This window comes from Typopeltis vanoorti, chromosome 13 (assembly GCF_054136105.1).
Source record: "Typopeltis vanoorti isolate ZY-2024b chromosome 13, IOZ_Tvanoo_1.0, whole genome shotgun sequence".
In the NCBI taxonomy this organism is placed as follows: Eukaryota; Metazoa; Arthropoda; class Arachnida; order Uropygi; family Thelyphonidae; genus Typopeltis; species Typopeltis vanoorti.
In genome coordinates this window covers 36,950,319-36,974,078 of record NC_143561.1, presented here as the reverse complement: position 1 = coordinate 36,974,078, position 23,760 = coordinate 36,950,319, and the positions used below count along the sequence as shown (strand labels likewise).

The following is a 23,760-nucleotide window of genomic DNA, read 5'->3' as shown; positions in this document are numbered from 1 at the left end:
TTAATTTAATTTTTTTTTTAATTAAATTTTTATTTAATTTAATTTTTTATTTTAAAAATTTTATTTAATTTTTGAACTTAAAAAAAATTTAAGTTCAAAATTTCACATTTTTAGACGCAAAAATGATAGCACGAAACTTGAATATTTCCGAAGACTTCCCTGAAAAAAGAATTCGAAAAAGATTATTTTCTGAACTAACAGAAGACGAAGTTTTACTAAACCCGGTAGAGGAATTTAGATGTCACTTTTTCAACGTTGTGATTGATACTGTTATTGTACAAATAGATGAGAGATTTAAAAATATACCCAATGTTATTTCTTATTTTAAATTAATCACTGATATAAAAACATTAGAAAAAAATGAACTAGAAAACCGCTCAAGGGATTTTGTAAAATATTATAGTAAATTATGTATATTATTTCTGGGAAAACTCCCATGTTACTCCTCTTTATAAACTATTATAATTACAGCTATTATAAACTGAAGCAGGCAAAATAGCTGTAATTATAATATTATAGTAAAGATGTAAATGAAGATTTAATCCAGGAAATTGATTTGTTACGAGAATTGATCTTGGACCAAAAAAATGTAAATAACGCTATAAACACAATAAATACTAAATAATAGTTATAATAAACTATTTCCAAATGTACTAACTGTATTGACAATTTTCTTTACGTTACCAGTTACTATAGCAAGTGCAGAGTTCTTTTAGCAAATTAAAATTGATAAAGAATTACCTTCGGTCAAGTATGTGCGAAGAACGCTTAAATGCACGTGCTATATTAAGCATCGAAAAGGAAATTGCCAAAAATTGTAATTTTTCGGAAATGATTAATGACATAGCAAAAAAAAAAAAAAAAAAAAAAAAAAAAAAAAAAAAAAAAAAAAAAATCGCATATTTAAATAAATACATATTAAGCAATTTACGTGTTAGTAAAACTAGGCCCCTAAATAGTAAACCTTTTTTTTTTTTATTACTTTAAACAATAATTAATTGTAAATAGTTTTTGTGCGCTAGTTGGTGAGCCAGGTTACTTTTGTTTGTGTTAAATATTTATTTATTTTAATTATTTAATACTTTTGTTTTGTGTTCAGTAAACGTTATGTTAACCTGTTATATTTCGAATGTGTTTTTATGTTTCACTGTGTCAAAATCATTTGCAGATAAGGGGTTTTACAATACATTTATTTCGAATTCTTTAATTTTTACCTTTGAAAAATATTTTAGGGCCCCAAAAGGTTTCTTGCACTCGGGTCTCTTTATCGAGAAGGACGGCCTTGTTCAGTGGTTGTGCCGTTTGCACACACCACGGCGCTTGACCGCATGAAGGAAGACCACTTGGTTTCGAATCTAGTCGGCGACAAGAAGACATTTTTCTAAGTCTTTTTTTTCGACCGGTTCCCGAGTCTAGCACGGGCAAGCGGGTTTTTTTCTCTCGGAAACTGGGGTTTTTCGTCCAGTAAACTCAAGAAAATCGACCGTAGAACCCAAATTATTTCAGACATTAAATGCGTGTTAGGGACCACGAGATGGCGACACTTGTTGAGCCGTCTCTCTTCACTGCGTGCCACTTAATTAGTGATAGCCTTGGGCCAGCTATCTCTGATTGGGTACCAGTGGAGATTGAACTGCCCACTCAGTCTCCAAATTTAGTTAGGGCTAAAACGGCCTCGCCTACTCCCTATATATGGGAATATAAAGGCGTTAGCTGATTGTTTTTTTTTGATATTCTAACTTGATGTTGCAACACGACTGTGTCGCGGGATGAATATTGCAGCAAAGGGTTCTGAAGTTAAGGCTACATCCTATTACTCTTTTGCACCCTCAAATAATGCACGTTTTCGTTATCTTTTGCGTTTTTGTTACAAATTATGAACTTTCTTTCTCCTTACCGAAGAAAGAAGTAAGAAAAAGATTAATCATTAAAACTTTGTTGCCTTTAACGACATCGCAAGTGTGCACAATCTCAGAGATTGAAGACTTCCTGGAAATCACTAATATTACCGACGATTCTTCCTATGCTATTTCTGGTGAAGTCTCTCATTCGCTCTCCTCAGGTAATATACCTGAGGAGAGCGATTGAGAGACTTCACCAAATTACGACCTCACAATTACGCTGGATATATTTATACCCAGCGTAATTGTGATATGCAAATTAACTGGTTACAACAGACCGATATAGCAGGATATGCAATTTCCATTCGACTGTTAAGTTCATTATTGGTTCTTTTTCAATCGCCTCTTATTACATCGATGATTGGGTCAATATCTTCCGCAGTAACCGTTCTCAAAATGTTGACATGTTTGCAAATTTTAACGTGGGGATTCTGCCTGATGGATAGAGGGATCAAATAATTTAGCTCTTCTGGCTTAGATAAAGATCGAGTTTATTTGATATTGTAACAACCTAGATTTTAGAGAAAAAAATGTGGCATACTAAGTATGCTGACTTCCTGGACTGTCTTTTGCTGTCTTGTGTCAATAGGCCTTGGAAGTGACCGAAAATCACTTTTATCCTCTATATTCAGCTATAATAATAACTGGTTCTAAGAGGTTTCTTGGTAGACATATTTCCCCAAAGAGTAGGATCTGTTTTCAAGCCAATTTGGACAAGAACAGACATTTACAGTACATACACCGTAAATGGGATAAGGATTTTTTTTCAGTTTTTACTTTTATATATGTGTGTGTGTGTGTATATATATATATATATATATATATGTCAAATGTAATTTAACATATTATTTAACACGCTATTAGTTTTTATAATAAGGGCTAAAATAAAAGTATACTAATATTCCGACAGGCCTAGCTGGCCAAGCGAATAGCATGCCCACGCTTCGCCCAACAACAGGTTGTGGGTAAGGATGTAGGAGTGAGTGTCTTTGGACGGGATGAATGTCATCTAGTATGAGATCACTGTCCCCAGTAATGGGGACAGTGATCTCACTTAGCTTACTTAGTCAAATATATTATAGGTTTAAAGTGGGTGGTACTGACAAACTGCGTCAGAAAAGGCGAACCAGATATTGCGCCTATGGATAAAAAAAAAAATAATAATTTTTTTACCGACATATTAAAGTCCACATATCCACTATTTGACTATCTTAAGATTCAAAAATCCAGTTGGGAATACTGTTTTTATCCTTTGGAGCACTAACATTTCTCCCCAACTCTAAGTTGCTTACATAAGATAAGGAATGCAGCATATATGCTGAAGCGAGAAAAACTTATCCGCCTTGTTTAATTACGTGGAAAGGTAGAAGTTCTAAACGGTTTATTATTATTATTCCAGTAAATCCAAGATTTACTGGAATAATAACCGCCCTAAGTAGCGAAACATTTGAAACTTCAAATTCTTGATTCTTGGATGTCACTTCATGCTTCCACCTTTCCAGTAATAAACATCAATAGAAGGAATTCGGTGATATCTTTAAGCGCTCAAATAAAGTAGGGCAAGATTAAAATCGTAAAAAGCTCACTTATAAATGGATCTAAATTTCAAACATAAAATCCAGCTCGTTTTTTTCCAGGTTGACTCTACGAGTTCTTCAAAATCGTTTTGTATTTTATATTCGAAACCTTGTGTCATTGGTCTGTATCTACAAGGATTATAAACTTAGCCCCATTGCTCGAGTATGAAAATTCCAGAATCGAAATGATTCATATCAAGCTGGCATATTGTACGTTATGACTACGATGAGAGTAGCAAGGGATTTGTCCCAAATGGCCAATTCAAAACAAGTTGCCAATTTTAAATACTGTATATCCCTTTCAAATGCAAGTTAATTTGGTTTTTCCTCCCCACACATTAGGAAACCCATTCTACGTTACAAATATTCTTTTGTAGAAGAAAAAAAAAAAAATAGCATGTGGCCTAGTTAAATACAATGCATTTGAAAAGGTAATCTATTCAACAGACACGAACGCACGCAACGCCTATTTTTAATTAGGTGGATATCACATATGCAATAGGAACTAAATTCTAAATGCGAAGTTGAAATAAATATACAAGTTTCTTATAATTAATATCGTTGTCTGACGAATATCTGCAATTCTTTTTAGTTAGTTAACAAATTGGAATGCCGTGTGGAAGCAGCTAACAGAAGTCACGGTATCATGCTGAATAATAGACAATCTTCTACCATTAGCAACAAACAGTTGCGCACTACATCTGCCAGTATATCCATTCTCCCCCCCCCCCCCCCCGAATAGCTGCGTTTTTCCATCGTCATTAGATTCTAGGATATTGCAAGTTTTGCTATTCCAACTTGTCTGATATAAAAACTAATTCTCATTCGCTTTTATCAGCGATCAGACTGCCTTTGACTCTGCCCTTATGGCGTTCATGGGGAAAGTCTAGTAGAATAATTTCCGTAAAATGCGAGTAAGCTTGTAAATGGCATGCACTCTTAAATAAATAATACAGTCTATTACCGGATAATTAGTTATCACTGAATACCATGATTCATATTTTGGCAAATATCTGACCAAGGCACTTAACTGATATAACAGGACCTCAAAATAAACGAGCTGCTTGCCAATACGTCAATTACGTTATTACTAACGACTGACGTGAATTACATTGAAGAGGAAAGAAGGCGAAATGAGTCAATAGATCGATTCTATAACAAATAAAAAAATAAACTACAAAAAAAAAGGAGGGAAGCGCAATTAGAAGTGTTTTTCTCTAAGTGGCCAAGTGAGCCAAATCAGAAGGGGAAAAAAAAAAAAAAAAAAGCTTCAATTTTTAATTCTACAACGATCAAGATGTTTAATAAACCAGTCGAGAGCGGTAAACGTAGGGAAACGTTCGCTGCTGGAAGCCATAAAACAGAATGCTGATAATAGGCGATGTCAAAAGAAAAAACACAAAAGCGGCATTGGATGCTACGGAATAGCTCATTCCAAGTGAGTCACCGCATACAGCTTATATCCGAATCTCGTTCGATTTTGTATTATCCAGTAAAGTGAAAAGTAGATTTCGTTATGACCAAGGGAAGAAGAAATGCAAACATTACGGTAATACGATGATAATTTGGTTAGAAAGAACGTGCGTCTAAAACGAGTGAATGAATATGATGATTAGCACCGTCAGCTAAAGGAAACAAGGAGAGCTCTTATTACATAAATGCTCCATAACACGCTACAGTCTTATGAAATTGTACCGGATGAAACGACAAAACCTCTTACTGGGCATTTCCAACTCTCTGGTTTTTCCAAGAGATAATTTTTCTTTTTTCCATCTCTCCCCATTTAGATATGAAACGGTTTCCAGCCGCTTCTCTTCAACAAAAGGTCTCAGCTCAGCTAAGCATTCCCAGCTTGCCATTTCTCGATACGAAACCCCCCTGCTGTGTTTGTTATTAAAAAAAAAAAAAAACGTTACCATCGGATCTCCCACTATGTTTCATATTTACTTTATGCTCGAATACCTCGCAATGAAAAGGGCTTCGACAAACAAACTCGTTTTTTTTTTAGAAAGATTAATCTAGACCTTTCCCCACCTTAAAAAAAAAAATCTGAGAGCCTTAAATTGCAATAGGAGATGGAAGGAGAGATTATTCGTCCAGTAAAAATCCCATGACAACATGAATGAAAGAAAAACCTATTGTCTGGTAAGATAAGCTGTCCACCCGCTTACTCCACTCATGCAATCAAGCAGTTAAAACCGCCGAACGTTTCTATAAGTACAGCAAATTAATAAAGGCTACCAATAGAGATACTTTTCCAGCTTGACGATGGCTATTATGCATGAAGGATAATTACATCGCAGTTTTACTTCACTGCATTCTATAAACTGCCTTTTCCGTCGCATTACAACATTCACGTTACTATGATTAATCAATAACCAGGTTAGTTTCTCTCACCAGTAACCAATTCAAGCCGGTAACAGCCAGCTTTGCACATCCAAATGGTAGACATATTAATAAGAAAGGGGTTGAGTTTCCTGTTAAAATGAGGAATCAAGCGTGCCCCTTCATGGAAAATAGTCAGGGATCGTTGAATGGGTATTGTATATAACCGAAGAATAAAGTCCGGCGACGTTGGGGATCGATCAGCAACTTTAACGACTGAAGGTCTAAGAGGAAACAGTGCCAGCTGAGAGCTCACGGGGAGGAGGATAAGACATTTATCAGGGAGAATCTGCAGGGAGCAGAGACTGTCTCCACGAGCTGGCTACATGAAATATAGAGTACTAATTTCCTACTCATGATAATTAGTAAACTTGGATAATTTCCGAGAAAATAAAAAATAAAAATACGAGTGAAAAACATGAAAATAAACTTGTTCGTTCGGCTTAATGTCCTTTTTTTTTTCCTCTCCTTTTAACCGAGAGCACACGATGTCTCACTAACTCCTGTAGCAATTCCAGTCGAATTGCTACAGGAGTTAGTGAGACAATCTCTTAATACTGCTAGGCATTACGGAACTCGGTAAGTAGAAGTTTCACCTGCAACATTACGTTGATACTGTTGTCATGGTTACTGCGTGTATGATATCGCAGTCAGTTTTAATAATGCTGACTGCGTATCTCATCATTATATGTGGTGCGTGCTTAGCTACCAACTGAGAACGGAAAAAAAAAAATAAATAAATAAATAATGGCACAGGTGATCTAGTTGCAAAAAATGCATTGTGAGATACAAATTGGGATATTCGGGAACATCTAGTTAGAAAAATAGGAATATGGAATCATCCATATTCAAGCGATGTGTCAGCCTTCTTGCAAATATGCTGCTACTACGCGGGCCAGACGACAACGAAATTGAACGGCCAGCGCACGCGCCACAAAACGGGTACAGCAATCAAGCTTGGGTTGATGGCTGTGTTAGGAGAACTATGCTGTTGAGGAGAAGTGACGTTCAAGGCTTCCTTCAGGTCGAGACCACCCGTCATACATCATTTAAATGAATGCAAATATAAGACAAGGAGGGGTGTGCGTAGTTATGTCAAGAACGAACTCCAAAATAAATGAACATGTGATTCAGGAATTTACGCCCACACCCTCTTCAAAACTTAATTAGCTAATTAGAAAACCTCATTAGCATAACCGAAAAATCATTAATCGTCGTTACGAGGTGTAGGCTAACTAATGTGGCCCAAAGTAGCGGCGAATAAGGCTAATTTACTCTTCCAGTGGTACTTCTGGGAAAAGCGGTTTGATTGTAATGAGCACAACAGCTGCAAAAGAATGTTAAAAATTCGAACTGTTTAATTCATAAGAAGGAAAAACAAATATATATTTACCCTTCTCGGAGAGTCTGGGTAGTGTTCAGAGATCCCTCGTTCTAAAATACTTCTTGGTAAACCATCTAGATTGGCGATCTCTTTTAGGTGAGCAGGAGGCGGGGGCGGAGGTAGTTCTTCTTCTTGGTACCGGTACTTCTGCGAAAGAGGAATAAAAAAAAAAAAAGTAAGTAAAGAAAATTGACTGCTGAAATGTGCAATATTTTAAGCTCTCTCTTTCTCTCTCTCTCTCTGGATGAGTAGTGTGTTCATTATCTCAATAACATACATCTTCATTTAAAAGCAGTTTGTGCCGTTCGTAGCAGAAGGACGACCATGATCTCTAATGTGGCAATTACTGCTGGGAAATGTTCCGTACGTATGTTACTGCTGAAAGACATTTGGGTCTAAACCATAAAAGGGACGTTAGTTAATGCCGGTCGCTGCCAATTTAAGTCCCTATAAGCTCTCACAAATCAATACGTCGCTGTTCGAACGAGCCTATCGACCACTGAAGCCTTAATGCTATTCGATGACATCAAGAATTAGAACTGTAGTATCATGCAACGGACCAAGTTTCTCTTAGCGAACAAAAGAACTCATCTTAGGAAAACTGAAGAGTTTTTTCCTAAGAACTGGGTATATAAAACTAAAAAGACCGCAATTTAGATTTCTATTTAGATAAATTCTGCACTGCATAACTGACGTAAAAATATGAATAAATGTCTCTTCCTACAACGTTTTCAAGATTATCGTCAAGGAAAAAATAAATACTGTACTGTATATGAACTTGTACTGATACCCTGGGGTGTTTCTCGACCGCACGCACAATCCACGGACTTGAATTCAAGGCCTTAGCTTCCAAATCATGGTGGAGCTTAGTTTCCACTTATAACTTGGTTGTGCAACTGGAGGCTATTCGCCGAGCAAATCCCATGATAACTTTACTAAGATTTTTGGCGGAGCTTAAAAAGATTGCATGTTAGGGATCAGAAAGGCTGAATTATGCTTATATTTTCATACGGGAATGGTATTTTAGCCGAGAGGGATCGCAAACAATTATCTTCATGGGATGGCGCTGCCTATCCTACGGATGTAGCGAAAGCAAGTCGTAAGTCGGATATAAGATATATGGTTGAAGAAGATGCAAGGTTTTTTTTCCTTTCTTAATGTTGTTAAATAACAAAATGCATATTTGGAAAGTATACTACAAATTATACTTACTAACACATTTCCACATAATGAACAAATAATATTCACTGCAGTTGTACAATTAAGTGAGGCATAATTATACTCGAAATGTATACAAATGAAAATTACTACATCGAAACAAATTTTAGAAATGAGTTCGCTACTGCTAGCGTTCAGCTCAGAAGGGACACTATCTTGGATTAGTTCTGAGAGTTCTTTGAACGAACACATTGTTATTTCTTGATTTGTAACTTAAATTTGTTTTCTTTCACTGAGTGTAAAGATATGAACAATATTTCCAAAAACAATATATTTATGACCCTTTTCACTACTACATGTGTAATGGAATCTCTGATTAACAAGAAATGAATTCGAATCTCGTTTAGGATACGAGTAACATTATTTATATTATAAACCATCTCTGAAAGGAGTATTTTCAGAGATGGTTTGCACTTAAATGGATTAGGCGCTTGGCATTTAGAACATTTATTGATAAAAGATAGAGTAAATGGTCAAAAACTGGGAAACGGGATTTGCTAGGGAGACAGGTGATAGAGTCAACTGTAAGTAGTACTGAGGTTATTAATCGCTGTGAGGGATTAATTTAATCCCAAATCTGTTGACGCTGTATGATAGAGAAGAGTTGAGAAGGAGGGCCATAATTGCAAATGATCTTATGCGCATGTTATGCAGGAGGAGTGGTGTGGAGTTTGTGGACATATGGAGTGAGTATGATGGGCGAAGGACTTATATAAGATGGATGGTTTGCCTGGTACGAAGGACAACAAATCAGAACGGGATAGTTAGTATAAGGCATCAAGATAGGGGTGGGACTAACAGGCTTCTGCACTTCATGTATACTAATGCCAGGAGTATTAGGAACAAGAAGGAAGAATTTTTGGCCTTGGTTGGCTCTTCCTGGCCACAGGTTATTGGCATGAGACATGGCTGACAGAGGATGATATAGGTAGTGGGACAGAATGTGAAGGGTATAGTGTATTTAGGAAGGACAGAGAGAAAAGAATGGGGAGAGGAGTGTTATTGATGATAGATGATGAACTACAGCCAAGGAGAATTGAAGTTGAACTGCAGAATAGTGAAGAGAGCACATTTGAGGCTATTTGGTGTGAGATCGAGACTAGGGGAATAAAATATACAGTTGGGTGCTGCTATAGACCAGGTGATGGAATAGATGGTGGAGATAGTATGCATAGGCAAATTGATGAAATGAGTGGAAGGAGGGTAATTATTATGGGGGATTTTAACTATGGTAACATTGATTGTGTTAAATTGTGAATGAAGATATTCTGTATATTATAATACTTCATTCGTATTTAACATAATTCACCATGTCATAAGCAATACTTGTAAATATTATTTGTTGTTAGTCTTTTGCTTGTAATATATTATTCATATAAATGCTTTGAGTTTTGTTTGTTATAAATTAATTATATAATCTTAGAATATGTAATAGTAATAAAAAGACTTTATATAAAAATGACATTCATTTTATTTACTTTATTCTGTAAAAATTATAAGAAACTGTGTGCATATAAATTTAAATGTACCTTATGTGAACCGTGATATATATTTTTTGTTATTTCTATAAGTAAAGGTAATTTTATGGAATTCTACTGATGGGATTTGATTGGTTACTGACGGGAAAACGGAGTTTGTTTTAGTTAGCTCGTGTTGAGAGCGTGAGCTACTGTGTATAAAATGAAAAGCCAGTTGATATAAGCTGAACGGGTTAAAACCGGATTTTGGTGAGAAAAGGAGAACGTAGTTGATCGGAAAGAATAAGTAAAGAGAGAAGCCCTGGAGACAGCATAGAAATCGGTAGTGACTGGCAGAAGGGGAGTTGATATATGCCGAAAATCATCTAGGAAAGGACAAGGAATTAACAGACATTTGGAATTACTTCTATAGGAGTTCTGATACTACAATAATTTCCTAATGGTTAGTCGAATAGTGAAGAACTCAAGTCAATACATAGAAGAAAATAAGGAATCAGTAAATAACTTAAACCAAGTACATCAAGTCTTATGTATTTCTGTGTCTATAATTCAGTTATTATACTGGAAGATTTCTTTTAAATTGTGTTGCCATAAAGTAAAAGTCAATAAGAAATCCAATTGTGCCAATGCGAATTCGATGCTTAGAAGTGGTAACCTGGTAAGAGTTGTCCTTTCTATGACTTGTGAAGCAATATCAGTTAATTCCGTCAGATAAATCTTGACTTTAGCTGTGGTATTATGTCAATCAATGGTCGGATGTTAGATGTACTGAAGTACTTTCCCTCGAAGCAATAAGTGTTATGTTGTTCTATTAAGTGTTAGCTGACTGAGAAAGAATACAGTGTAGCCTGTCATAAGATTAGTTATTGTAACATATGGAAGCTCAAACTTTTAAGAACTAATCTCAACTTGATTGACTGAATACAAATAACTGAAAATTAATGTTTGATATTAATGGAATGTAATTATTCTGAATACTTTAAACTGAGCTAATATATTTATGATATGATTCATCCAATCGGATAGAGAGAACTATGTGAAAGAAATACTAAAGCTTTAGAATTAAGAAATGTCAACATTAGTCACAATCCACAAACGTAACTTAAAAGTTACTAATATCAGAATATGTATTCTTGTAAATTTTAATAGGATAACTTTTTGCAGATAGTTATACTTGTATGTTTATGTTGTACCATTCCACATTAAATGTTTTCTTTTGTTCAATTAAACTTGGTGTTTGCCTGATTTTCTTTCATTGCACCACTCATAAAATTAATCTGACCTTTGCAGAAGCCTTAAATGATATTAACAACCTCGGCCTAAAAATAAAGTGATAATATAAATATAGTTGATGATTGATTCTTCTATATTATTTGGACTAATTTGAATATAGAGTGGCGCAGTATAATATAAATTTCCTTGTATTCAGATGAGCATCAATCAACAACTAACAAAGAAGAACGGAATTTAAAGAGGTAAAAATAAGTTTAACAAACCATCATAATTGGAACAGTCAGTTAAGTGGGACGTTCCAACAATTGGGAGGAGAGGACACATGGGAGGAAGGAATTGGATTTTATGCAGCTATTAAGGGATAGACAGCATGTAATGGAATATACTAGGGGTTCGAGAGTGCTTGACTTAGTAATTGCATCTGAGAATTTGACTGTAATGAATATGACCATGTTGCCACCAATTGGTGAGAGTGATCATAAAGTCTTGACTGGGAAATTGCTAAATATGTGGAATTTTTCAATTAAGAAATGGTACAATTGGAATTACCAGTGTTATGAGTAGGGGTTATGAATAACACCATTAAGCTTGAGCTTCAAAGAAAGAAACAATTGTGGAGGGAATTTAAGCAGAAAGGTGACCTGCAGGCCCATGAACAGTATAAAGCTCAGGCCAGAAAAGTAACAAGTGTGGTAAGAAAAGCAAAAGCGGATTATGAAAGGAAATTAGCCATGCAAGCTAAAGAGAATCTCAAACAGTTCTTTCAATATGATGCTAGTAAAAGAAAAACTGTATATGGCAGAATGATTTTAAGGAACGCTGATGGTAGGGAGGTCACTGAATCAGTTGATATAGTGGAATCACTGAGTGAGCACTTTGCAAGAGTATATCATCCAGGTATTGACGTTGAAGGAACGAAGGAACCATTAGTTTATATGGGAATTGTGGTGAATGAAGTGGAGGTGAATAGTCTATTACAGAACCTTAGTGTGAATACATCTGTAGGATTGGATGGTATACCAGCTCGGGTCTTACGTGAAGAGGCTAAAGAATTGTCAGTGCCCTTGACCATTTTGTTTAATTTGAGTCTCGGATCTGGGTGTCCCGAGGAGGTGGAAAGAGGGGGAAAATAGTTCCACTTCATAAGGGGGGGGGGGATCCAAGACTACTGTTGCAAATTACCGACCGATCAGCATATCAGGAGTCGTCAGGATCTTGAAGAAAGTAGTCAAGGGAAAAATACAGGAATGGATAGATGAAAATGAGATACTGTATGGGGGACAGCATGGCTTTGTGAAGGGTAGATCATGCCTCAGTAACTTGGTCAAGTTTTATAACACAGTGACGGCTGAACTGGATAAGGGTAATTGGTTTACAGTGATACTGCTGGACCTGGCTAAAGTATTTGACAGGATACCACATGGAATTCTAATCCATAAACTACAACATATGGGAATGGAGGAATGGATATAGGGTTGGTGAGATGGATAGGTTGGTGGTTGATATCAGAGAGTAGTTTACTCAGGAGTAGAGTCCAAAAGATAGCCTGTGACTAGTGGTATGCCACAGGGTTCTGTTCTTGGACCACTGCTGTTTAATTTGTTCATTAACGATATAGGAAAGGATATGAGAGGAACGGTTCATTTGTTTGTTGATGATGCTAAGTTGGGTAGGGCAATAGTGAATGCTGAAGATGTCAAAATTTTGCAGGATGATTTAGATAGATTGGAGTTCTGGACTAAGGAGAATGGATTTCAATTTAATGTGACAAACTGTATGGTTATGCATTTTGGGGTGAAAAGATTAGCAGCAGTATACCACATTGGTGGAACTGTACTCCAGGAGATTAATGAGGCAATGGACTTGGGAGCATTGGTGGATAGGGAGATGAAGTTTAGGGGGCACATTGCAAAAGTAGCTAAATCAGCTCATCAACTCACTTGGTTGTTGAAAAATACTTTGACGAGCAGAGACAAGCAAGTTATTGTATCTCTGTACCGAGCCTTGATAAGACCCCATCTCGACTACTGTGCCCAGATTTGGTCACCTAGGTTTCTTCTTGATGAGGAGGAGGAGGTGGAGAGGATCCAGAGGCAAGTGACCAAGATGATAGCAGGTCTATGGAATGAACCTTATGAGAACAGGTTGAAGATTTGTGGGTTGCAGAAATTAGTTGATAGGCGGAAAAGGGGAGATATGATTGAGACATTCAAATTGCTAAAGGGTTTCTATAGGATTAATTCAGAGGATATTTTTCAGAACAGGACTGGTGTTGGGAGGACTGGGGGCCATCCACGGAAACTGGGCAAGAGTGTGGGTAGCAAGGGTGTTGGAACTAGGTTTTTTACTTGGAGAGTGGTGAATGAGTGGAATAAGTTGCCAGAGTCTGTTGTGGGTGCCATGACTGTGAATGAGTTTAAGGGAAAGTATGATAGATACTATGTGGATGTTGAATAGTTGTTTAGGGCTTCCCTCGATGAGGACACCTTGGAGTTGGTTACCCGTAATAACAATAATATATGAAACACACACAGGTTGTAACCTTACTGTAAATTAGCATCTTTTGTAGAGTAAGATTTAGAGTAGGGTTACAACCTTTTGTGTTAAAGGGTTACTTTTTTTTTTATTTATTTGGAAACGCTGCTCTAGAGATCAAACAAGAAACTTTTTTTGTCAATCCATTTAAGATCTCCAATGAGCAGAGTGGTGATTTCATACCAGGAGATGAAATTCATTTTCCATTCACAAATATCAATGACTATGATGGGATATTCGAACCTATAATCTATCGACTGTAGCACAGACATTCTAACAACTCGGTCAACAAGGTAGGCTATGTCTACATAATTTTGTTTTATATAATTCTGTAGACATAGCCTACCTTGGAAAGAGAAACTTTAACAACTCGATAAAATTTAAGAAACCTTCGAAATACTAACCTTACTTCAATTCCAACAGCTAGATATTATTTTCATCGTTTTAAATAGTTTATGCCAAAAAAATTGCAACCAAAAGTGGATATATACCACACGGATATAGAAATTCCATCAAGCCAGAGTGGAATTATTTCTATGCAGTTACTTTGTTGCCCCTACAAATGAAGTGATTTTAACAAATACTGAGACAGCTTGATTTTTTCTTGTAAGAGTTCCAATTTCAATGAAATTTTGCTCAAGTTTGGAAAGCACTTGTACTCATATCGATAGACAAAGCGAATCTAACAGGTGCTTATCGCTTTCGCAAAATATCCCTAAACTTCCGATCCTGATGGTTTGTTGTCGGTCAACTTTAGTATGCCAGCATCGAGTTTCCATACTATTTTTCATATACCTGTCTGGTTCACATGAATCCTCACTAACGCTACAAATTAATACGTACTAAATATTCGATCCATAGCAGAAAATGAAGCGATGTGCCAAGCTGCATAAGGAACGTGGAAATGCATGCTTTAGATCGCAGGAGTTTCATTCTTGCTAGCACCGAGCTCTCAATTTTTCTTCAGACAAAAGTTCTCAACAATTTCAATGCCCCCCCCCCATTCCTTTTGAGCAAATGTCTGTAGTTCCTTTAATGGAGGAGAAAGAGTAAGCAAAATACTACATTGTAAATGCTCGTGTTCTATTACGAATTTATCTTCAGCAGATCCACATAGCTCCTTCAACTGCACTAACTTCTATCAGATCTTTGGAAATACCTTATTTAATCCTCAGAGTAAAGTGTCGATTGCTGAAGATAAATTTGTAACAGATCATGAGCATTTAAAATATGTTATTCTGCTAGACCTTAATTTTTCTCCATTAAAGGAATTCCACACATTTACCCAAGAGGAATGCAAACAACAAGGCATTGAAATTGCAAGAATTTTTACTTCAAGTAAACTTAATTAGCCAAGATAAAGAGTGGAATAAAAAAAAAATAAAGTCGTATGAAATACGGTAGTGAATAAAATAGAGCACAAGAAAATGTTATGGAACATTGGTTTTGCGCTTCTGTTTTTTTTTTTTTTTTTTTTTTCTGAGTAGAGTCGAGAAAAAAAAATAATGAAAGGTACTCAGTATACAGACTCCTGTGGCGGATCGTGTCTTTTTAATTAATAGTAGTGCAAGGTGAAGGAATGAGAAGGCCGAAGTTACTAAAGTAGCGATCATATCTTTAAAAAAAAAAAACTCCGATTTCTTAAAATAAAAGCAATTTTTGGTTGTGTCTGGTAGTTGATATTTTCTAAATACTTTTAGAAAGAGGAAAAAAAATACTAAGAAAGAAACTTATATAGCTCTAAATATTTCAAATGCAACAATTAATAAGTTAATAAACAAATTAATAAATTTCAAATATTTAAAGTTATTATTTTTTTTTAATGTGGGACGGTAAGTAACATGAAAAAGGGAGGTACCTTGAGTTCTGTGACTCTCAAAGAGAATACTGTGATCTATAAAAGTTCCGTCTGTCCTCCTCCTGCAAAAAAAAAGTATGCTACCATTGCAGGATTCTCTCTTACGATGAAATTCGCCGTCGATCACGCTCCATTTTATTTCATGGCAATGTACTATACGACGATATAAGCATAACATAACAGTGGCATGAATGAAAACAATATATTCTCATTAAGTGATCCGCGATACTAGAAAACGGTCGCAAATACTTCATCGAGTGTTATTATTCTGTCGTCGCATCTTTACCAGGATACATTTTCCAAATGCAATCAAAACAATTGTAGCCTATCAGGAGAAGGAACTACTCAGCGCCGAACTGATTGATTGATTCATCTCGACCATCCCTTAATGAGGGGTTTACGACGAATTTCATGCAGCCGGTTCGTCACTCCTCTGCTGCATCCCCTAAGGGCAATATTCATGATTGTAAACATGTATTCACGGGGCCGGTTTGCCTATTCTGAGTTTCCGAGTAAAAAAAAAAAAAACCTCTACCTCCGTATGCGATCGGCTAACTCACCTTTAGTCGAAAGAGACCAAATTCCTGGTTTCGATTCCCGACCATTCCTCGTCATGGACGGGAATCGAACCCAGGTCTTTCCGAACAAAAGGCTTTGTCTATACAGACTGAGTTACGGAGGCTCATAAACGCCGAACTAATAATCCTAAACATACAGACTTGAGACAACTAATTTTTAAACTGGATTTATGAATATACTCTTCCATGAAATGTAAAGATTCATAAAAAAAAAAGACAGTAGACTTTATTCTTTTTATAATATATAATCACAACAAACCCTTTCAATTAGCTTTTATTTCATTTTTAATGTTTATTTAATACATCCGCTGCACATTCAGAAAGAAGATGCGATACACTGGTTGTAAAAGGCCCGAATTTGCATTTCGTCATGATAGACTTGGAGAGAAACCTTGAGTTCAGTTGACTTTTTCACCTGAAGATTGCTTGGCCGATCTCACACGGGGATAAGGATTTTCACATCACCCCCCCCCCTCTGCGCGAATTTCTTCTTCAGTTTTATTATTTATTTTTCAGGACAGGCTTCAGAAAGCCTTCGGTTGATTACGTTTCAAAAAACGCATGCGACAGTTTCTTCTGATTGCAAGGAAAATAATCTTTCGAATATGCCGAACTTTTTCTCCTCTGAAATATTAAACTAACCTAAGAAGCTAAAGGAAAACATTCTGGAATGAAGTGGATTTGAATCCCATCTAGAATTGCCAAGAACAATTAGGAATTTTCAACTGAAGATAAGTTGGTCCCTTGAAAACCGGAGCGACAGGTTTTAATCTCCCCTCCTCATCCAAAAAAGCAGGATGGTTTAGAATAACTACTTAACTAAGATCACTGAGGTGGTATATTTCCTCTGTTAATTGTGCGTTCACCGACTGGTTCGTACGTTTCAAGGAGGAAAGACTACCTTACAGGAAACAAGGGGAATTTTGGTTTTCCTATATGCTTTACTAACTCAGTAACTACGTTTGTAAGAATAACTTGGTGTCTTCCTATTTGATCTAAAATTTAATTTGAATAACCGATCCACTGCCAAGCAACACGAGAACTTAAATATGCAAACTATTCCAGTTTCCCTCGCAGTGAAACAACCTTGGATATTTCAGCGACACACTGTCCATAGAAATGTTCTGGAAATCGGTGGAGCGTAACCTACATTCGAAAGGAAGTCTAATTGTAAAACCTACTATGCTGCACATATGACAATGCTTGAGTAGAACATCTGCTAGATCTCTTCCATAATAACTTTTTCTTCATAAATACTGAGCATCTTGCTGATGAAAATGGGTGCAATGCAGTTATTTGTATGCGAGAAAGGGAAACGCTTTTTAGCTTGAGTGTTGAACATTTTAATATTCAGGAGCATACCCGAAGCTAAAGCTAGATAATAGGAATAGTTTTCGCTTCGATTGTGAAGAAGCGAGCTACATCAATTCCACATCAATACTAAGTATGTCTCAAGCATTTTTACGATTTAATCCACCTCAGCGACAAGAACGTCCTTAGAATCGCTATATGTACAAATAGTGTGCCTCGATCCTGCAAAAGCACACACAGTTTGATTTACGAACACCTTGCATGACCAGGTAGATTATTTGTTATTCTTTTTTAATATAAAAAAATGACGAAACACATAACAAAAATTAAAAAAAAAAAAAAAAAAAAAAACTCGGGTCACATCTAAAATCTGTTGCATATTTCAGAAATACTAGGAAGATTTGAGGACTTATAAATGATAATCCATCAGCCTCAGAGAACATAATTTCTTAAGCAAATAGAGATAGAAATGGTTAATGTAGAGAAAGTTATGTGACAAGAGACAGAACGATATATATATATATATGATTCACACACGAAAGGCCACATGACATATAGCACACTAGTGCCGTGTGTGGACAAGAGGAATAGTAGAAAAAAGGAATCTGAATTAACTATCGAAAGAAGATAGCTGCTAAAGACCTGTTAAGTAATGACCCTGATACATATAATCAGGTTTATATAACTAAGGCAAATTAGGTGGAAGATGAATTTCATTGCCTGGTGAGATAACTGCTCCATTTACTGGAAGCCTGAAGTGGCTTGAAAAGGTTCCACGTTTGATCTCAAGAACAGGCTTCCAGACTATTTAAAAATAAATAAAAATAAAAATTCATCATCATACCTATCAAGGATTTAGGCCTAGAGTGGCCTGTTCCGGTCTTAAAAGTCATTATTTTCTTTTTCCTAATGGCTTTAAGGCTTGTTTTGGTAATCTTTCTGTTTTCATTCTTTGAACGTGTTCCATCCATTTATGTTTATATTTTTAAATTGTTTCTATTACTGATTCTTGGTTTAATTCTTTCATAATTTCTTCGTTTCTTTCGTGATCAAATAGAGTATACTTTACTGTTTTTCTCATAAACTTCATTTCAGTTGTTATTAAACTTTGTTTGTCTTTTTGTTTTGTTATCCAGATTTCACTTCCATACAATAAGATTGGTAGGGCTAATGTATTGTATACTTTTAGTCTGGTTTGTTTTTGAACTAGGTTTGGTTTAAATATAGAGTTAATTACACCTATTATTTTTTAAATATTTTGCAATGTTTAGGTTTATATCTTTTTCGTTTTCATATGTAATCATACAACCTAGGCAGTTAAATGAATTCACCTGTTTTAGTAATAGATATCAATTACTATTTTAGTTCTTACTGGATCTTGTCCTTTAAAGGCCATAGTTTTTTTTTTTTTTTTTCTGTTGATATTATCATTCCATAATCTTTGGCTGTCTCATTTAGATTTAAAATAGCTTTCTGTAAGTCATCTTCGGAATTTATAATTATTTGGTCATCGGCAAAAAGGAGAGTGTTTAGTTAGGAAAAAGTTTAATACCTTGATGGAAATTTTTATTCCATTTTATTATTATTTCATTTAAGTAGATATTAAAAAGAGTTGCTGAGAGGGGACATCCCTATCGCACTCCTTGGTATCTCTCTCTCGTATATGATAGTTCATGATTTAATCTTATTTGTATTTGATTATTTTCATATATACTTGTGATAGCTTTTAGGATATTATTTGGTATTTGTCTTTCTTTTAATATGTTAAATAAAATGCTTCTTTTAACTTTGTCAAATGTTTTTTCAAATTCAATAAATACAATATGTGTTTCTAAATTGTATTCTCTTCTTTTCTCTATTATTAATTTTAGGCAAAAGGCCGAGTCTATACATGATCATCCTTTTCTAAATCCATTCTGTAACATAAAGTTTTCGGAATATTTCATTAGTTTGCTATTTAAAATTCTGCTATATATTTTGTAATAGGAATTTAGTATACTTATACATCTATAGTTCTTAGGGCCATCTCTACTACCCTTTTTTAAAGATAGGAATCACAATTTTTTTTTTCCACTCTATTAGGAGGTTACCAGTTGAATAGATTTTATTAAAAAATAATAGGAGTCTTTCTTTGAACCTTGTTCCTGCATATTTATATTGATAAAAATAATAATTTAAAAAAAAATTAAAAATCCTAATTCCGCCCAGAGTACTATGTGCTATAGGTTTACAACCTTTCGTGGGCGAGAGTGATTATATATATATATATATATATATATATATATATATATATATATATATATATATATAATGACCCACATAAGACAAACTGCCCGATCCTATAGAATTAATAAAATGAATACTCGTATAGCAGTTTCAGGGAATGAAGAAAAACAGCCTCTAGATATATTGGTATAAAGAAGTGAGCTGCATCGCTATGTTATCCATCACTAAGTAAATTAACAAAAAAAAAAAAGTTATCAGAATAGCAGAACAAGCCTTATTGCTAAAAGTAACTATATTTCTAGTACGCCGTTTATGGTGTACTAGAAATATAGTTACGACTTGTGTGTACTTATTCTGGAATAAGTACACATAAAAATACTACTACTACTTATGAAAGTAATAAATCGCCACACATCATTGCTCTTGAAAATTAATCACGCCATCTACCTCTTATAGCATTCTATGCGCGTGTTACCAACCCAATTAGTCGTCTCTTCAATATCATATTAGCTGTTTGTTGGTCGAGTGGTTAACATATTCACATGTTAACCAATAGGCTGTGGTTCAAATATCCTACATGAAAATACATGCAAATACACGTAAATATTTTGCAAATTGCGGAAATAATTAGCATGAAGTCTTTTTTTTTTTTCCAGTATGCATTATCACCCGAATTTCATTGCATTATTTGAATAAGTAAATGAAATCTATTCCGATCATTTGATGAAATGCATAAAATTAAATTTCCTAATGTTATTTCTTAACAATAACATCTCACTAATCTTTAAAAGTACCTGTGGCATAATTAAAATTAATAATTTAACACGTATATAACCAACAGAAATAAACTTTAATGAATTAAAGATACAAATTTCTCTGATTTCGTACTGAAAGTAACAGTACATCATCGGTGTAGAACAAACAGTTAAAGGAATGGAATACAAAGTACAGAACAGTCGGTGGATTACCTATTAAAATTATTGTCGCGTGCCAGAAAATAACTACTAATAAAATATTATTAAATAATTCTTAAAAACTATTTCATTAATGGTTGCATAAGATAATAATCTCCCTAACTTTTGGGAGAGAGAGAGAGAGAGAGTCATTTCGATTCAAATTCGGCCGATGTAAAAGGGCTTCGCAACTTTCTTTGAAAAGGCGTTCATTTTTAAACTTGCATCTGTGGAGAAGACAAGCTTTATCCCACTGGATATTACGTGGGATATCTATCAATACTATGTAATACTATGTTGTACTAGACCAGACTTATGAGGTTTCATGTATTCGATATAATACTGATGATCCTTTTTTTTTTCCCCACAGAACGGCCTGTTTGTCCAAAGTATGTCAGATTACATTCACAAGGTATCTTATCTGGTAAACACCAGCTAATGATAGAGGTGCCAGTTTGTCTTTTGTAGATGACGAGTGAGAAATTTTGTTGATAGGAAAATATGTGAGAATAAGATGATACTTCTTCAAAATTCTGCCAATAGGCTCTGAGATGCCTGAAATATAAGGGACTTATATTTCAGGCATCATGAAAAATATGGAACTCTGCGGTCTATTGAAGAATCCTAAGGTGTTGGAACATAGGAGTCAATTATCTGCTGGATTTTGATTAGGGCTGTAACCATTAGTTTCTATTAACTTTCTTATAGTGAAAAGTTCTTGTTGTAAGCTTAAAGGGGAAGAGCACACTTTATGTACTCTATTAATTAAAGATTTGATAACATCGATTTTTTGAGAGGTGTGATGAGCAGACTTCTGATTAATGTATTTGCCAGCAAAGATAAGTTTTCGATAGACACTTGTTGATAAAGTACCAGAGGGTGTGCGTGTAAGGAGGATGTCCAAGAATGGTAAACTACCAGCCAGTTCTTTTTCCATGGTGAACAACTGAATGCGTGGGTGAAGGCTATTTATCTGTTGTAGGAATGTGATAAGTTCCTCTTCCGCATGTGGCCAAATAGCAAAGACATCATCGACATAACGGAACCAAAGAGAGGGTTGGGGGATGAATGGATGAGAACAAGGCGTCTTCCAGATGGTTAAAAAAATAGTTTGCCAACGGTGGAGACAGAGGGCTACGCATGGCAGTACCTTCAACTTGTTTGTAGATCTTGTTTTTCCAGCTGAAATATCCTGAATGTATAACAAATTAAAAAATCTTTGCAATATCCGGAGGGTAATCATCATATAGTAAGTTGATAGTGTCAGCTAATGGAATATTGGTAAAAAGGGAAACGATATCAAAATTGACTAACAAGTCAGACTCTTTGATTTGAACATCCTTGATTTGTTCAAGAAATTGTGTCGAATTTTTGATGAATGATCTAGAATGTCCAGTATGGGCAGCTAATGAACATGACAATAATTTAGCAATTCGATAAGTGGGAGAGTCAATACAATTCACGATGGGTCTTACTAGATAACCTTCTTTATGGATTTTGGGTGGCCATATAAACGAGGAACTCTTCCTAAATGAGTGCGCAGTTTATCCACGGTGTTTTGATCCCAACATAAGATAAGTTGCTTGATGATAATTTCATCAAGCAACTTATTTGTTTAATTTGCGAATTTGTAGGATTATGATTGATATTTTGATAGGCGGAGGTATCTTGTAACAGGCAGGTTATCTTTCTCTCTCAGTCAGCCTTATCCATGACCACTACAGCTTTTCAAATAGATATTTCACTCCACTCTTTTTTCTTAACGAAGTTAGCGCATGGATTTCAGCACTCGATAAATTATATAGAGTAATTTGCTTTTAAAAAGTGAGGTAGCAACTTCAAATCGAAGTTTATTAGCATCTTCGCTAGAAAGTCCCGACGGATTACGTTCGATGTTATGCAAAAAATCGAGATAAGGGTTTAGGTACTACGGCAAAATCAAGGCCTTTAGCTAATATACCAGTTTCAGCGTCAGATAAAGGGCGTCCAGAAATATTAACAATCCATTTATTCGTAGGAGTGTAATCAGAGGTATTTTTTTTTCTTTTGCTTATGGTATAAAGATTCATATTTTAGCATAAGTTTGCAGGAATATTTTTCATAGGAACGGACTAAAGATTGTTTAGACACCCGAAGAACGATATCGAGTTTATATGGCCTCCCGAAAATCCATATGAAACCTCATAAGTCTGGTCTAGCACAACATAGTATTGACACTAAACATAATATCCAGTGGGATAAAGCTTGTCTTCTCCACAGATGCAAGTTTAAATATGAACGCCTTTTCAAAGAAAGTTGCGAAGCTCTTTTACATCGGCCGAATTTGAATCGAAACGACTGTCTCTCTCTCCCAAAAGTTTGGGATATTCTTATCTTATGCAACCATCAATGAAATAGTTTTTAAGAATTATTTAATACTATTTTATTAATAGTAATTTTCTGGCACGCGGCAACGATTTTAATTGGTAATCCACCGACTGTTCTGTACTTTGTATTCCATTCCTTTAAAGTTTGTTCTACACTGCTGATGTACTGTTACTTTCAGTACGAAATCAGAAAAATTTGTATCTTTAATTCATTAGTTTATTACTGTTGGTTATATAAGTGTTAAGTTATTAATAACATCTCACTGACATTAAAAGTATTATTTACAAGATAGTGAAAATTAAGAAATAGCACTCAGAGATCTTACTCCGACTAACAATTACTCGGAAAATCCAATGTTGTAATTACGTTTTAGTCAAACCTAGCTTTATTTGTCACAACTACTTGATATGTTATGAAGCTTATTTCTTTGCGAGTTATTAGTTTATGCGATAAGAATATACCGGACATTTTAAAGGACGCATCGAAGCTTGAGAAATACGATTGACACGTATCGGATACTACTGATGGGTGCTGGACTTTGCTTGATTGTAACACGACTTATTCTATTCTTTCTTTGTAACTGAATTAGATCTTCGCACCAGTCAGAAATTACGTGTTAGAATAAAGGAATCTGTTCACGAGTATTTTGTGATTTCAAAATTTAAATGCATCTTCCGTGTTTGTAATTTCTGGCTACTGCAAAAAAGATAATTTAGTTACAAAGATTGTAACACAGCTTATTCTGTTCTATCTTCA

The 23,760-nt window shown here is 35.2% G+C and overlaps 1 protein-coding gene across 10 annotated transcripts in view; it reads right to left on the bottom strand.

Moving 5' to 3' along the window:
* Window positions 1-23,760, bottom strand: part of LOC150100053 (MAGUK scaffold protein DLG1-like) — a 741,341-nt gene that overhangs the window by 463,350 nt on the left and 254,231 nt on the right. For all 10 annotated transcript variants that reach the window (XR_016549250.1, XM_090402768.1, XM_090402765.1 and 7 more), the window contains one exon: window positions 7,257-7,394. Coding sequence is in view for 9 of the 10 variants with exons in the window: in XM_090402768.1 (XP_090258894.1) it covers window positions 7,257-7,394 (138 nt within the window). In the remaining variant the exon portion in view is untranslated. The remainder of the gene's footprint in view (window positions 1-7,256; window positions 7,395-23,760) is intronic.